Here is an 18118-nt window from a genome sequence, read left to right on the forward strand (position 1 = left end):
TTATTTTCTGAAATCATTGCTGGAGGTCACGATACAAATCCAGCCCAGAGTGGAAAATCTGGGCTTGCTAGGAGTAGAAAATCATCTTGGGTGGTGAAGCAAAATGGGCAGAGTTGGATTGGCTGCCCGTTTTACACAGCACTGATATTTAGTTCCATTGCAGTCAATGGCATATCAGGTGCTGCATATAACATGCGACCAGTCCAATACTGCTTGTTTTGCATCACCACCCAAGACAAATTTCTACCCCAGATTGTTGTACATCCAAGTTTGAACATAACAGTAGGTTAGGAGGCACGGTAAGTTGTGTGGATAAGAGCAAAATGTAGCAAAATAAGTGAGTGTGCAAAACTATGGCAGGTAGAGTTCAATTTGGCAAAGTGTGAGGTCATCCACTATGGCTCTATTAAAGATATGTTCTTAATGGTGAGAGGCGAGGAGCAATGGGATTTATGCATCCATGTACACAAATCACTAAAAGCTAATGCATGAAGCTGATGGAATGCTGGCTTCGATCTCAGTGAGGTTGCAATTCAAAAGTGAGGAAATGAGACTTTGTTGTATGATCACCTTAAGAGTGATGTTCCTTTAAGATCTCAGTATGATAATGAGCTAAGGACCATGTAGTCAAGTGACTAAACGCCAGCATCATTCTGCAACAGTAACACCTAAAGGAAGGTTCTGTAAATAGTTTGCTCTGTCCTGTACATACTAGTTCAGCTATTAATAAACCTGTTTGAGAATTTCAGCAAACTGGATTCCATGCATCTCATTTATGTGCATAAGACAACATAAAGAACTCATTACAGACTCCATCTTGAGTATTGGGCTGGATTTTCCCACAGTCTTCAGGACCCCGACATGAGGACCAAACAGAGGTTCCGAGCCCGCACTTGCCAGCAGCGGACTAATCTTCCATGAGGTGGCCTCTAAATTGGCTGCCTCCGCGCTCGCTGTCCTATTAAGAATGGTGAGTATGCTCCCAATGCTGCAGGCTCCAGAGCAGCTCTGGAGCCTTCGCAGTCCCACTAGGAGAGGTGGGCTCTGCTGAAGTAAGTCGGGGCTGCGAGGATGCATCAACATAGAGGCACCTGTGAAGTGTGGATCCAAATCAAAAATTATGAGCCCAAGCTGGTAGGCCCCTTGAAGCAGAGGGGAAATCCCTCTGGAGGAATTATTTGAGCCTACGGGTGCAACCTTCAGCCTATCACTGGGGCATGGAGCCTTAGGCTCCAATGGCCCCCTGGCCTGCTGCAGCAAGGCAGCCTCCATTGAGTTAGTGAGCTCTGCACACAACAGTGGGCTGCTCTACCGCTGGGAAAATGCTCGCAAGGCTGCAAAGTCACCCCTCATTGGGACCTTAACCATCTTAACTTAATGCCTACCTCTATGGAGCGGGCAGCCGATCCTATTCCCAGCCTACCTCTGGGAAAGTTCCCAGCGGCAGGAATGCATCAGGGAGCCATCAGATTGCAGCATTTCCCCCTTATTCACTACCACCCCACCATCTCCAAGCCCACCAAGACCGGGCTGGGAAAATTCCACCCATAGTGTTTACTTTTGGGCACTGAACCTCAGGAAAAAGCTATAGGAAAAAGGTCCTAAAACCTTGGAAGGAGTACAGTACCAGAATACCAGAATTATACCAGGACTAGAGGGTTAAACTATGAGGACAGGTTGTATAACTTGAGTTTATATTCCTCTGTTTAGAAAACTGAGAGATGATCTAATTGATGTGTTTCAAATAATAAAGGGATTCCATAGGGTAGATACAGAGATGCTATTTCCTTTGGTAAGGGAATCCAGAACAAGAGGGCATAATCTCAAAATTAGAGCTAGGCCATTTAGGAGTGAAATCAGGAAGCACTTTTTTTTTTACACTGGAACTGTCTCCACCAAAAGACTGTGGATGGTGGGTCAATTAAAATTTTCAAGTCAGAGAGTGCTAGTTTTTTTGGGTAAAGGTACCAAGGGATATGGAACAAAGGAGAGAAAATGGAGTTGAGGCGATCAGCCGTGATCTCATTGAATGGTAGAAAAAGCTTGAGGTTGAATGGCCTATTCCTGTTACTATGCACCATAAATTCACTTAAAGTTTAAACAAGTCTTTTCATGCAAAATTGAAACTGCCATGCAGGCAGTAGGTGTTTAATGTCTGGCATATAGTCTGCTAAAATTGTCTCTCTATAATTTAAGCATGCTACATTATTTAAGCTGAAGAGCTGCATATTGGCCACAAAATGATAATCTTTGAATACCAAGGTAGGCAGCCAAGGAAGCCTCACCTACTTAAATGATGTATTCTGAGCACCATCTATTATAAAAGTACAATACCTAGCACAGGGTGATTTCAGGTGAGTTAGTTTGGAAGTTCATGCCAATGATTTCTATATTGCAGCTTTGGGCACCCACTAATCACAGAATCAAAACAGAAGGTCAAAATGGAAAAGTCAGTGCCAGCGGTACACAAACAAAACATTACTGAAATTCTCCTCCACTACAATTATGTTTACAACTGATAGTTCAATGAAAGAAAAGTACTCTTCAGTTTCAATTTCTGGGTTTTAAGATTGAAATAATATTTTGCAAGTACCTGCACACTATAATACTGTCAGACCAGTGTAAAACTAAGGCCCCTGTAGTTGGTACAAATAACATACATAACTTGTGATTTTTTTTTTGTAAATAATCAGGAAACCTCACAAAATTACTATTTTAATAACAAAAATGTATTAAAGCTAAAAAAACCTGAATGAAGCATTCAACAAATGCAGATGTAGCTGCAGATAACTTACCAATGTGCCATTACTAAATTCCAACCATTGATTTGGCTTTGAAGGCTTAATGAATGCTTTAAAACAGCAGTGAGGGTTAGGATTGTTGCAGTGTGTTGGTGTACTAATGTGCTTGTATCATCATGGTTTGATATATGTGTGTACCCATATTGCATCACAGTGAGTAACTAATTTCAACCAAGCTATTAATGTGAGAGGCTTATTCAAATAAATAAAGGAAATTAGAGAGCAAATTGACTTTGCAAATCTGATATGCCTTTTAGCAGCTGAGTACAAAGCAACATTTTCAAAACCCTGAAATCAACTCACCTTGTGTGAACCAAAGCTCGGCCAAGGTTGCAACTGAGGTCCTAGCTGCAAAACATATGCTTAACTGTGGGATGAGGTGATGAGTCAGGGGACTGTTGAGGGCAGTGTTTCCATGGTGAAAATGAACATCAAATTTTATGACGAAAGCATTGAATTTTGCTTTAAGTATGTGTTAATATTTCTCATTTTGAATAGGGACAGAGACACACATTTTAATTGCATTAATTTTAAAAAGTGCAATTGACCCTTGAAATTCCTGATGAAGTGTTCCACTGCTGCAAGTTCAGCAAAGCAAACTCCCCATCACCCCCACGTCAATACTGTAAGACCACATTTCAAATCCTGGGGATGGGGTCACAATGGGGCTATTAGTGCCTGACTCAGCAGCACCCTTTCCAATCTGTTCTCTAAAGTTCAACAGGGCCTAAGGGAAAAGTGATTTTTTTCCACTCTCCTAAAGGAGACAAGGTAACATAATCCTTCTGGGATAGATTTATAATCTTTCTGGGATTTATTTCCCTAGTTTAATAACGTTTTGGGCCTCCAAAGGGACTTATACCAACTCGCAACACGCATTGTCATCCCTACTGGAATTCAAAAGACCATTGCAAATGGGGCAAAATCCTAGGCCCTGATTTTAACTCACTCAAAACCCATTCACTGGCACATACCTAAGACAGGGCCGTTAATGTAACCAGGGTCTGCTGCAAATTTCAGGCTCCGTGGGTGGAAACCAAACTTTCCACACTCTATACCTTTAACAATTTTGGGGCTAATATTTCCTTCCAACATCTGATTGAGATTAATTTTGTCTATTTTAGTGGAGTAATTATAACAAATTTCATGAAATTTTAATTCCTAAGTAAGTGTTTAACCAATTTAAATCAGGTTTAATTTACATTTTGAAATTATTAAGTAAGCCATATAAGTAATTTCATTCTATTTAATAATGCATTTGTGAATGGAGGGAGTAGAGGAATATAAACTACTAAAATAAAAATTAAGGGAAATGTATTTGTAACACTAAAATAAAAAAGTATTAAAGTACTACACCTACATTGCATAACAATATAACTATGATGTGTTTGGTATACATTCTAAAATGCCTTGTAATGCTTTTCAACCCAATGAAATTGGATTTCTATTCAGCAGTAGAAAAAAAAATCAAAATAACTAGAACAATGGTCAAGTATTTCAATCCATGGGAAACCTGTTGTCTTTTGTAGATGAACAATGTAGCTGGCTTTATGTGAATGTATGGAAACGGGACCATTGGTTGAGATATTAACCGTTGATTCAGTAATTAAATCAAGCAGCAACACAGCAACTTTCATTTATAGAGCACTTTTACAAAAGAAGGGGGATATTACACAGGATGTGTAAGAATTTAGAAGGGGAAGTGACTGAGCACAGTTCAAGAACCAAGTTTATAAGCTGGCAATAGAGGGCAGAGAGAGAGGTAACAAGATAGAATTGTTCAAAGACAATTCCAGAGGCAGGAGTATAATTGCTAAAAAATTGGTGTCAAAAGTAAAGGGAGTGGGGAACAAACTGTAATCCAGACTCAGAAGAATATGAAGGGTCAATGCTTTAGTGGATGACCTGTAAAGGTTTACCAGGCAAGGTGGAGAAAGGTTTTCAAGGTTCTTTCACCCCCATTCTCTCGGGTTCACCCCCCCGCAGTGGACTGCACAATGCCAATTCCAACAGCCCCACTACTCATCGACATTAACCCATTTGCAATAAACAGATTAATCACTTTGTTAAAATTGTGGAGAGAAAAATGTTACACAAATGTGTCAAGCACTCACCCACTAATATTGCTAACAGTAGCTTCTAGACTTATATCTGTATGTCTGAGACAATTATGTGTTAATTTATGTATGAGAAAGAATACAATGTCCAGGCATGAATTTAAATATTTGCAAATGCCTGATTATATAAATGGTCATTGTACACTAGAATAAGTGAGAGAAATTATACATTCATATGCCAGGCATAAAGTGTGATTTAGAGAAAGAAAAAGTGGAGGTGAAGATTGTATTTAATTTGGGATCATGTTCATTTTCAAATTACTGTGCTAAAAATAAAAGAATGACCTTTGTGCATTCTGCAATTTAGAAAATGAATTATCTGTAAATATGTCATGATTTTAGCACTGCAATCACAACACTTTTGAAATTTCACTACTAAATTGGAATTCAAATTACAAAAATAAATGACCTTGGCTGTATGTTTGCAATTTGTTCCTTTACAATATTCATGAAGATGATGTGATAAACATTTTCAAAATAAATTATACTCATTAAGTTCTATGATATCATGGAGTTGATTTTACTGTGTCAGAGACTGTAGTCTGAAGAAATTAAAGGGATACTCCTGATCTTTCTGGCTCCTTGGAAAGCTAACTGCGGCATGCACAACATGTGCTGTGGTCAGTCACGAGCCAGTTTTGGAGGAGGGCCTGAAATAGGCGTTAGCCTCCCAGCCCCTGATTAGTATAGGCAAAGAGCCTGACCCCAGCTTCAGGTGAATGGCTTGGCAACTGCAGAGTGCCTAACTGATGGGGTATGTGTCGCACTGAGTGCTATTGGCCTCTTTACCATCCATTTTCTCACCTGAGAAACAGGTATTGTGTGAACAAAATTCTAGCCCAGAACATTCTGAAAGGCAACAGTTTACAGACCTTGGCAAAATCTTTAAATGTGTTAGAAACCATTTATAAATTATTCACTTTGCATTATAAAATAGAGAACTTTAAAATGCAATACACAAAGTACATCAGTAATTCCAAGTAAGCCTTTCAGATTTAGATCCAGCATTTACAGGGAAAGAAAATGTAACTTCAGTCAAGTGTACTTATATTACAAACTACATCACTTTAAGGATCAGTGATGCGTGTTACAAGTTTTCATTTTGCAATGCCTATAGTACAGCATGTGGCTTTTAATAGTCTGGATTCCTATTGCGTAACACAAGTTACATAGTTCCATGGTTACAACATTAGGAATGCCACACTCCCAACAAAAGACTTTTTGGCATTTGACTGACATTTGCACTCAGCTTTTCCTAGGGTACATGGTTTATCAAGTTATTAAGGAAGTGAGATGAGAACTGTTCAACATTCATAACAAATCTGGCGAAAGATATCTCTAGCATTGTCTTGCACCAAATGATCAGAGGCAATTTTAAGCCCCTATGGATTTTGGTCAGGGGTTGAGGAGAGTGCCTAATTTTGTGGCTTGGAGTATTTTAATTCCGAGGCTGCATATTCATAGTGGAGAAAACAGCAGGCAGTAGCAGGCAGGCGTGGAAGTTCAGGAAACCAGAGGCTGCCAGCTACCACCAGAGGGAGGCTCGCTGATCAGCAGGGAAGAAGATTTCAAGATAGTCTTGCATGACGGAAAGGGGAAGAGTCTGGGCAGGAGAGGCTGCCAGTTCCCTTCTGGAGCCTGGTAAAGCACTCTTGCTCTTCTTAAAGCAAAGTTTTCCACTTCCCTTGGAGGGTCTCTGTCCTTCTTGACTGCTACTGATCTGCCTTCACATCTTTCCCACTCAAGCCAGGGTTAAAGTGCAATTGTGGTCCCATTGACATAAGGAGACCCAAATAGCACAACTGTCTGAGTCTCCTGCATGCTTCCAGCAGGCACATCAGCCACATGACTGCACTATGCAGTAAAAATGGTGGCCATCAGGATTCCAGCAGGAATGGGGCAGTAAAGCTGAATATATCATTTTAAAGCCTCTCTCTGCTTCATTCACACTGGGCCGGTTGGGGTACAATTCCCCTCATCCTGTCTCATTCAACACTAATGTAGATTTAGACCAGACAGAATAACTTGTCTCACCAAAGCTAATGCAAAGCATTTTTTCAATAATTACTTATCAAGAGGACTTGATCAGATTTTCCAGTAGATGCTGCTTCCAGATGTTTGAGTAGATTGGAGGATACATGTAATACATCATCAGTATTTCTGAACAAGTCTTCCAGATCCAGATCTGGCACCTATTAGGAAAAGAAATATGGCTGCTGTAAAATGTTTTGTTTTTCAAACTACATCAGTCATGATCAGTGGTTGATGTAGCATATTTATAGAATAAAAGAGAGACCAAGAAAAACAATGAATGCTGGAAATGTATGTCTGCTCTGTCAGAAGGTCTAAAGAAAAGTGAGTTAATGCTTCTTGTGGGATCGCTTTTTCAGAACTCCTGAACTCCCACCCAAAATGTTAAACAGTTTTTCTCTTTTGGATAATAACGGACCTACAGTACATTTTGCACATTTTCTGTTCTTAATACTTGGACTAAAATTCTTGAGTCTGAAACTTGTTGTTTTGTAGAAAATGAGAGAAGGGCTGAACTTTTGTAGATAATCATGAATTATTAGCAAAAATGTGGTAATACGGTAAATTTGAATGCATTATTTCTGTGAGCAAGATTTAATTAGGTACAGACCCATGTGAACTGAGCTTAGAGAGTGATCTGCAGGAATAGGTAGGTCCTAGGCCCACCAGATATTGGGCCTTGGGTCTATTTTACATGAGACTGGCGAACTGCCGACAGAACTTTCATGGACAAAGTCACCTCTTTCAATCCACACTGCTTATAATCAAATAGAAAAATCATACATAACAGGAGTGCACAGCATGAAGCCATGACCAAAAACATTGTATGACATTGGAAGAAACAATAGTTAAGTTACATGTTAAGTTACAGTCTGTTTTTTAGAATGCAGAGGTTGAAGAGGTAATCAGAATTGTTGGAATACACTACACAAATTATATATTCAATGATTTACATAATACATTATAGGCTCAGGTAGTGACCACATCAACCCCATAGCCATCTACTTACACAGTGCAAAGAGTACTTTGCATGAAGCACATTATAGCAGGTGGCATTCGTAAGCAGGATTTTGCCTCCGGAGTCAGGAACCTGAGGTCAGAACCATTTCTGGGTTCTGACCCAGAGCAGGGGGAGTGGGGGAAGGTAATCACTAGTTATAGCCTGCGATTTGCCCCAATGTCAGCTGCTAATTGGCTGGAGACAGTTTTGGCAGCCAATTAGTGGCAGCGGGTATGAGATTGAGGTGGGGCTTGTAAAGTGCAGGCCCAATTTAAAAGCATCATGGCAGCCCTTACTGTGGCAGCTGTTTTGAATCTGAATGCAGCTCCAATTGGCACTTGGTGAACAGCATGGCACTGGTGAGCAGGAGGAGGTGACGGAGGCAGAGGCAGTTGTGGGCAGTCCCCCTCAGAAGATGGAGAACAGACATGGCTTTACTTTGACCAGCAGCAAGATATGTAGCCACATGTTAGAGTTCCCTGAGATGATGTGTGGGGTCATGGGCTTCAAATGGAGAAGTCCATTCAACTCATGTTCACCACCTTGGCTCAAAGCTTTGAACACATGAGCTTCTCCAATGAGAGAGTGGCCACCTCAAGGACAGCCATATGCGGCAGCACTCTGAGTGGATGCAGGAACAGAGCACTGACATGCACAGAATGCATGCCACATTCTGTAGCATTGACTGGTCAGTAGCACTGATGGTGCGAAGAGGCATGGAGCAATTGACAATTGTGCCCCAGCTGGTGCTGCCCTCCAGCGATTCCAAGCACCATCCAAGGGCTCAGGCAGTCACCAAAGAGGATGAGGGTGCCATCATCATCATCGACCTCCTTGGCCCCTCTGACTGAGGGACCATCTATGCAGCAGGGCCATGTGATGGAGGCTGCGCCTGCATTGAGGCCAGTGCAGCAGTCTCTGGAGGTGCCCTCACCGGCACCTCCACGACGAGGACAATCACCATGTGCATCTCAGCCGCAAGCAGGAACACACGAGCAGGCTGCCTACAACTCATCCGAGGCCTTGCGGGGAGCACTGCATAGAAGTAGGGAGAGCGGAGGCCACCGCATTGTTCAGAGTACTGAGTGGTTTACTGGGGTTCATTTCACTTGTAAATGTGCACTTTGTAATTTTCTGCTAACACTGTAAATGTTAACGCATGATCCCAGCCATGTGAGCTTCCATTCCTTAATGGCAAAACCAGAAAAGATAGATGAATTGATGAAGGGAAGCAATGGTCTTTGAACAGGGACAGGGAGATTGCTGGACAGAAGAGCACCATGCATTGGCAGTGAGTTGGGTCAATTCAAGGTTGTGTCTTCAATGGAAGTGTTCTCACAAGCAGATCAAATTGAGTTCCAGAACATGCAGTCCTACTGGGTGAGAAGACCTCAGGTGAAACATGCCTGGATTAGATGTTGCCTGACATTCATGCCATCCTAATGAGTGCTTTGATTCCTAAGATGGCCCTGATCACCTCCCTGCACAGCCTGGCAACACTGCATCTTTCTCTTTCTCCTCATCCTCCACTTCCTCCTCCTCCGATGAGCTGTGTCATTTTAGCGTCTCACCCTCTTCAAGGTTCACTCCTCTCTGGAGGGCCACATATTGGGCAGCACAGCAGACCACCACAATGCATGAGACCCTTGCAGGAGTGTACTACAGGGCGCCAGCCAACCGGTCCAGGCACCGGAACCGCATCTTCAAAAGACTGATGTTCTGCTCGATGGTAGTCCCTGTGAGCAGAAGGCTTCAGTTGTAGTCCCTCTGTGGCTCCGTCTTGAGGTCACATAAAGGGGTGAGTAGCCATTTCTTCAAGGGGTGTCCCTTGTCCCCTAGAATCCATCCACAGAGTTGAGGTACCCTGGACCCCCAGAGGTTAAAGGAGTCATGGCAGTTGCCAGGATAGCAAGCGCACACATGCATAAAGCTCTTGTGGTCGCAGACCAATTGAACGTTGAGGCAGTGGATGCCCTCCTGTTGATGAATCTCACTGGCTGCTCACTCAACACCTTGATGGCCACATGGTTGCAATCAATGATGCCCTGCACCTGTCGGAATCCAATGATGGAAGTGAATCACACTGCCCCTTGCACCTGCGTAGCCTCATCTGTTTGAAATTGTATGCACTGCCCAGCTCTTGCAAATAGAGTATCAGTGATCTGAGAGACGCAATGGTGTGCAGCCACTTGAGAGATGCCAAAGTCCACTGCTGATCCCTGGAAGGAGCCAGAGGCAAAGAAGTTCAAGGCCACAGTGACTTTAATTGCGACTGGCAGTGCATGGTGAGGTCTGAGTTCTTCCTCAATGATGACACAAATCTCAATTACCATCTGCCTAGATAGGCTCAGTCTCCTGCCGCACTAGTTCTCTGACATGTACAGGTGGCTTCTTCTTCAGCGGTACACTTGATGCTGAGGGTGTGGACTCCCTTGCTTTCCTGTCCCTTGTTCATCTCTCTGCCCTCCTCATGCCCAGGGCTCCAATTTGCTCCTGAGGATCTTGATCCTCATTAGATTCAACCCTAACTCCAAGTACCTTATTCCCATGTCCTGCTGTTGCCTTACTTGCAGTCACCTTTACTCACAGTGCTTACTGGACCACTCCCCCTCTTATGGGCCCACGATCCCAGGAGGGTCATGACCCCCTCCACTGCCCCAGCGTGGCCCTTGGTGAGCTCACAACAAGCTCAATTGGCCAATAATCCGAATCAGGCGGGTTGCCGGGTCTCACCTTCAGCTCACCTGAGTAAAATTGCCAACATGACCGACGGCTGTGCTAATTTTTTCGCTCCCAGAGGACGAAAAATCCTGCCCGCTGAGTACGGAGCAAACGTCAGGAGGACTGTTGTGCATTTGGTGCTTCCATGACATATTTTGTTTATTAAAGTCTGCCTGATGACTCCTGCTGAGCAAGTTGTTAGCTTTGCAGATAATTCTTTTGTCATGTAGTTAGCTTCTGTCTTTGGTTGCTGTCACCTTCCCTTTCCTGACTGCTGTATAGCCGTGCCATATTGTAGTGCAAAATTGTGGAGGACAAGGCAAGCTACAATATTCTTTGACACTTGGCACTGCTGTATTGCAGCACGCTCTCTGCTCAGCTAAGCTCCTAGTGGAAGTGTGTGCCATATTATTCCTCTCCTCAGATCATGTCCTTTGGTGTAATAAGTGCTGGATTGAGCCACAGCTGCATTGCATGTTACCCACCACCACCCGCATCCACCACCACCCCCCCCCCCCCACCCACCCCATGCCCTCCAGCAGCCATTCTTGCCCCTGCAGCCAGAGTATTGGAGATTTACAGAGATAAGTCAGTTCCTACTGTTGCAGATTAGCTCCACGTTATGTTCATGGATGGAATGACATTGGGGCTACATAGATGCAATCAATAAAGCCTTGCACTGTGGGGAGTTCAGTAAAATGCGGCTTGCTGCATTTTGTCAAAAAGAAACTAATGAAGTTACTGACCCCAGTAAACGACGCATTAGTAACCTACAAGATGCACTGATGATGGGAAATATGACCTGGATTTCCATGGTAACTTGGAATAAACCTGCTACATAAAAGTTCAATGCCTCTGATTTCTTCAAAGCCATCGATAGAGCTGCTCTTACTCTGGTAGTAATTCCCAACTCTGGCTGCAGGACAGTACCTAATTCTGTAAAATCATAGCTTTTGCATGTCCAGGGACGTGCCCTGCTACAATAGCCTGGCCCTTTACGAGTAGGTGGCAATGCAAGTTTGGGTCATAATGAAGCATTAAAGTGAAAATGCATCAATTGGGCATCCCTCCTATGATCCTCCTCTAGAACCTGCAGATAGAGAGGAATATCTGTAGGAACACCCATAGCTTTTCTCAAAGGAGAATACAAAGATGGCTTGTTTGAGAAGTAAGCACAGGTGACAGATGTAGTCCAGCTTCGAGAAGTGATAGAAGTAATCGGTAAAGGCCCATTTTTCCAAATAAGTGCTATGGTACAAAGCTTTGCCTGAATATCAAGAAATTTTAATGGATGAAAAATCATGGTGCACATGCTTACAACATGCTAATATGCACTCCCAGTGTATGAGGTTCCATAGCAGGAACATACATTCAGAAAATCATCCGTTAATGCTTCAGGAAGTTTCATTCTTTCCTTTATCCCACAATAACAATATAACACAGAAGCAGTAAAGTGCAAACAATGGCACAAAAGCAGCTGTCTGTTTTTAAGTGCAAGATCCATCTGAAAGAAAGAGGCCTCCCATTAAGTTACTGACCCCAGCAAACTACATATCAGTGATTTGCAAGACGCAAATATGCACTGAAGTTGGGTAATGTGACTGATTTGCTATGGTTACTTGGAATAAACCTGGTACATAAAAGTTCAATATTTTCGATGGGTACTGAGTGTATGGAGAGCTGTTCAAGCCCTTCAAACATGTCATTTGGAGCTCATTACATAGAATGATATCAAAATTCCACCATGGAAGCAGACCGTTTGGCCCAAAACATCGGAGTTGGTTGAATTTGAACGATTGAATTTTTTAAGGAGGGTTGATAATGGTAGCACGTTTGACGTAGTCTACATGGATTTTAGGAATGCTTTTGACAAGGTCCCACATGGAAGATTGGTCAGAAAGTTAATGCTCATGGAATCCAAAGAAAAGTGGCAAGTTGGATCCAAAGTTTGCTTAGCAACAGGAAGCAAAGGGTCGATGGGTGTTTTAGTGACTGGAAGGCTGTTCCCAGATGGGTTCAGGAGAATTCAGTACTGGGTCCCTTACAGTTTGTGGTATATTTATTTATCAATGATTTAAACAGTAAGGGGTATGATAGTGAGAAAGAAAGCTGTCGACTACAGGAAGATATCAATGGACTGGTCAGATGGGCAGAAAAGTGAAATGAAATTTAATCTGGAAAAATATGAGGGAATGCATTTGGGGAGGGCAAAGAAGGCAAGTGAATACACAATAAATGGTAGAATTCTGAAAGGTGTAGAGAAACAGAGGGACCTTAGAGCACATGTCCACAGATTCCTGAAAATAGCAGGATATATAGATGAAGTGGTTGAGAAGGCAAACGGGATACTTTCCTTTATTGGTCAAGTCGGAGAGTATAAGAACAGGGAGGTTATGCTAGAACTGTATAGAAGACTGGTTCTCTTCTCTCTCTTTGGGTAAGCACATGGAGGTGGTCAGCGGTTTGTGGAGCAGCATCTGGAGTGGCTATAAAGGCCAATACTAGAGTGACAGATTCTTCCACAGGTGCTGCAGGTAAAATTGGTTGTCAGGCCTCGTCAGCAGACGTGGTCTCTTCAGACTACTAGAAAAGATCGGATGTCCACCAAAGCTACTAAGTATCATCACCTCATTCCATGACAATATGAAAGGCACAATTCAACATGGTGGCTCCTCATCAGAGCCCTTTCCTATCCTGAGTGGTGTGAAACAGGGCTGTGTTCTCGCACCCACACTTTTTGGGATTTTCTTCTCCCTGCTGCTTTCACATGCATTCAAATCCTCTGAAGAAGGAATTTTCCTCCACACAAGATCAGGGGGCAGGTTGTTCAACCTTGCCCGTCTAAGAGCGAAGTCCAAAGTACGGAAAGTCCTCATCAGAGAACTCCTCTTTGCTGACGATGCTGCTTTAACATCTCACACTGAAGAGTGCCTGCAGAGTCTCATCGACAGGTTTGCGTCTGCCTGCAATGAATTTGGCCTAACCATCAGCCTCAAGAAAACGAACATCATGGGGCAGGACGTCAGAAATGCTCCATCCATCAATATTGGCGACCACGCTCTGGAAGTGGTTCAAGAGTTCACCTACCTAGGCTCAACTATCACCAGTAACCTGTCTCTAGATGCAGAAATCAACAAGCGCATGGGTAAGGCTTCCACTGCTATGTCCAGACTGGCCAAGAGAGTGTGGGAAAATGGCGCACTGACACGGAACACAAAAGTCCGAGTGTATCAGGCCTGTGTCCTCAGTACCTTGCTCTACGGCAGCGAGGCCTGGACAACGTATGCCAGCCAAGAGCGACGTCTCAATTCATTCCATCTTCGCTGCCTTCGGAGAATACTTGGCATCAGGTGGCAGGACTATATCTCCAACACAGAAGTCCTTGAAGCGGCCAACACCCCCAGCTTATACACACTACTGAGTCAGCGGCGCTTGAGATGGCTTGGCCATGTGAGCCGCATGGAAGATGGCAGGATCCCCAAAGACACATTGTACAGCGAGCTCGCCACTGGTATCAGACCCACCGGCCGTCCATGTCTCCGCTATAAAGACGTCTGCAAACGCGACATGAAATCGTGTGACATTGATCACAAGTCGTGGGAGTCAGTTGCCAGCATTCGCCAGAGCTGGCGGGCAGCCATAAAGACAGGGCTAAATTGTGGCGAGTCGAAGAGACTTAGTAGTTGGCAGGAGAAAAGACAGAGGCGCAAGGGGAGAGCCAACTGTGCAACAGCCCCGACAAACAAATTTCTCTGCAGCACCTGTGGAAGAGCCTGTCACTCCAGAATTGGCCTTTATAGCCACTCCAGGCGCTGCTTCACAAACCACTGACCACCTCCAGGCACGTATCCATTGTCTCTCGAGATAAGGAGGCCCAAAAAAAGAAAAGAATAGATGAAGTGGTTGAGAAGGCAAACGGGATACTTTCCTTTATTGGTCAAGTCGGAGAGTATAAGAACAGGGAGGTTATGCTAGAACTGTATAGAAGACTGGTTCTCTTCTCTCTCTTTGGGTAAGCGCCTGGAGGTGGTCAGTGGTTTGTGGAGCAGCATCTGGAGTGGCTATAAAGGCCAATACTAGAGTGACAGATTCTTCCACAGGTGCTGCAGGTAAAATTGGTTGTCAGGGCTGTTTCGCAGTTGGCTCTCCCCTTGCGCTTCTGTCTTTTTTCCTGCCAACTGCTAAGTCTCTTCGACTCGCCACACTTTAGCCCCGCCTTTATGGCTGCCCGCCAGCTCTGGCGATCACTGGCAACTGACTCCCACGACTTGTGATCAATGTCACAGGACTTCATGTCGCGTTTGCAGACGTCCTTAAAGCGGAGACATGGACGGCCGGTGGGTCTGATACCAGTGGCGAGCTCGCTGTACAATGTGTCCTTGGGGATCCTGCCATCTTCTATGTGGCTCACATGGCCAAGCCATCTCAAGCGCCGCTGACTCAGTAGTGTGTATAAGCTGGGGATGTTGGCCGCCTCGAGAACTTCTGTGTTGGAGATACGGTCCTGCCACCTGATGCCAAGGATTCTCCAGAGGCAGCGAAGATGGAATGAATTGAGACGTCGCTCTTGGCTGACATACGTTGTCCAGGCCTGGTTAGACCACAACTAAAGTACTAACTATAGTTCTGGTCACTGCATTACAGGAAGGATGCGATTGCACAGGAGAGTACAGAGGAGATTTATGAGGATGTTGCCAGGAAAGACTGGATAGTCTGGGACAGAGGAAACTAAGGGCAACTTAGTTAAGGTGTATAAAATTATGAGGGGCTGAGATACAGTGGATAAGAAGGACCTATTTCTTTTAGCAGAGAGGTCACTGCTGGGGCCACAGTTTTAAAATAATTGATAGAAGGATTCAAAGGCAGTTGAGAAATCTTTTCACCAAGAGGGTGGGGAGGGGGTCTGGAACTCATTGCCTGAAAAGGTGGTAGAGGCATAAACCCTCAGTGCATTAAAAAAACACTTGGATCTGCACTCCAAATGTTATAACCTATAGGGCTACAGACCAAAAGCTGAAAGGTAGAATTAGGCTGGATAACTCTTTTTGGCTGGCATGGACACAATCAGCCAAATGGCTTCTTTCTGTGTTGTAAAAGTTTCTACATTTCCATGGTACTTATACTCCATTAGAGCAGAAAATTGAATGGGTTTTATAAATGGAGGCTGATCCACTTACTGCATGGGAACTTTCAACTTTGGGGATGTAAAACAGGTAATAACGGATTAAGAGAGAGTCTGACCACCAGCCTTGAAATTTAATTTGTATTTAAAGTTATTCCCTTTCCTTTGTTTTTTTTTGCCCAAGCAAATTCCTTGTTCCTTTATTTCACTCTTTTTCCTGCGCATAACTGGTCTGTCTACTGCATGCTATCCTTTTTGCTAAATTCCTTATTGTTTGTTACATTTACCTTTTATCTTTACCTACCCTATTTGTTCTTCGATATTTTTTATTTTCGCAGATCATGCACAGCTTGACCTATCATCACCTCCCAAATCACTTGATTCTGAGGGAAGTGAGCCCCAGAATATTCTGCTTCTATTTTTGAATTTAGATCCAAGGTTTGGAACAGTGTTGCATAGCCTGTCACTAGTTTTTTCTCAAATTATACATATTTTCTAAAAGGTGTTACCTGTTTGTATTGTAAATGGTTCCGGATATCTGTTGCACACAGCTGTAGTAGAGTGAGATAGCGCTTCTCTGTTGCGACCAGTTCTTCTATCGCACTCATTTGTTTTTGCTCCATTTTACTGGCTGATGTCAATTTGCTATTAATTTCCTCATAAATTGAATCATCCATGGTAACTGCTGGAGACACAATTAGAATTACTGCAGTTATGCTGATTAGATGCCTATCTGTAGCCCTTCAGTTAATCTATCCATAAAGAATTGAAAATATGGTCTCCTGGTTGAATTTAAATACAGTTCTTGTGTAACCTGATCTTGTTTTGTAAATCACAATTTCCTGTAAACCTGGAATCTAATTCTAGAAATCTAATCCAGCTCCTTACTCTGCCCCTTACGATATGCATCCTAAAGTGATCTGTATTGGACAGAATGAAACACCCCAGTTACATTTACCCAGCTAATACATAACACCAAAATAAACAGTCTGTGTTTGTTTGCTGCAGGCCATCATGGAATGTTCTAGTCTAATATTGCTTCATGAGCTATCCTACATATCAGTGTCTCTACTGAGCCAGGATTTTAAACCAATCACTAATAATTTCTTAGCTACATACATACCTTTTCAACATTTTTCAGGTTTGTTAATGTAAATCGTTCTATTAATTCACGATAAATGCTTCACACTGTGTGATTCTTGCTGCTTCTGGAGCACTGACAAAAATGACAGGCTCACAGAGAGATTTTGCTGTCAAAGCAGGATTTGCAGCTCCGCTCTCATTGGCTAATTTTAACTCCACTGTTCAGAACCAGAACTGAAAACAAACTTCAGAATTGTTTTAAAGCAAAAATAAAATATCACATTTAATTTTTATTCTGTACAGTCACTGGACATGACTGTGAAGAATTTATTTTTGTGCGTGCATGTTAGTGATTACTGACACATCGGGCTGAATTTTATGAGCCTTCTAGGGATGGGCAGGGTGGCAAGGTGGGAACCATAAAATTGCGAGGGAAGGCAGGGGACAGTGGAATGGCTGTCGCCTTCCCAATACCATTCAATTTTGTCTGGGGCAGCCTTCCTGCCTTGAGGCCATTTCAGGCCCTTACGTGGTCAATTAATGGTCACTCAAGGGCCTCTTTCCACCACCGCTGGTATTTTACCAGCAGCGGGGGGTGCTTCTACCACTTGAGGAAGCCGCCTGGTAACTCCAGGCAGCCTCCGTGTGGGCTGCTGGGAGAGGGGGCAGGGGGCTCCTCTGTGGGGCACTCTGAGGCCCATGGAGAGCCTCTGGCTGCAAAGGCCGCCTCTGTGCCAACACCGATCCACTTTCTCTCAACTACCTTACACTCCACCCCCCTCCCCATCCCTCACCGGGGCTGCCTGGTTGGCCCAGGCAAGCCTACCCCAATTTACCTGCAGTCCGGGGCTCCCGGTGGTGCTGCTGGGACTGCTGAGCTGCCAGCCCTCTGATTGGCCAGCTGCTGTTGGAGGCGGGATCTCCATCCTTAAAGGGATGGGAACCCCAGCACCTGGCAGTTCATTGTCCAAGCACCATAAAATGCAGCCAGGGGTCCCCCAAACGGCCATGGCGGTGTTCCCTTGCCTTTTTGGCCCAGCATTGGGGCCTCGCCAACTGCTTAAATTCCAGCCCACCGTGTAATCTTGTGCCATTGCTCTCAATGTGTTATCTTATTTGATTGTCAAATAAATATGCATAAAACAATTTGTAAGCTGGTTACAAATCTCAGCATATTCAAAATAATAAACAAGGAACTTCCTTCTTGTGTCAATATAATTCAAAATGTCAGTGCTTGGTAATC

The 18118-nt window shown here is 43.7% G+C and overlaps 1 protein-coding gene across 9 annotated transcripts in view; it reads right to left on the reverse strand.

Moving 5' to 3' along the window:
• The window catches only part of arhgef37 (Rho guanine nucleotide exchange factor (GEF) 37), a 110280-nt gene that overhangs the window by 78440 nt on the left and 13722 nt on the right, over nt 1-18118 (reverse strand). For 4 of the 9 annotated variants that reach the window (XM_068043436.1, XM_068043431.1, XM_068043440.1 and 1 more), the window contains exons 2-3: nt 16302-16477; nt 6987-7110 (exon numbers count right to left, since the gene is read on the reverse strand). In XM_068043436.1, coding sequence (XP_067899537.1) covers nt 6987-7110; nt 16302-16469 — 292 coding nt within the window. In that variant the 5' untranslated portion in view covers nt 16470-16477. Of the gene's footprint in view, nt 1-6986; nt 7111-16301; nt 16478-16915; nt 17110-18118 lie in introns of all 9 variants that reach the window. The other 5 variants (XM_068043433.1, XM_068043435.1, XM_068043438.1 and 2 more) reach the window with 3 other exon arrangements.

This window comes from Heterodontus francisci, chromosome 12 (genome assembly GCF_036365525.1).
Source record: "Heterodontus francisci isolate sHetFra1 chromosome 12, sHetFra1.hap1, whole genome shotgun sequence".
In the NCBI taxonomy this organism is placed as follows: Eukaryota; Metazoa; Chordata; class Chondrichthyes; order Heterodontiformes; family Heterodontidae; genus Heterodontus; species Heterodontus francisci.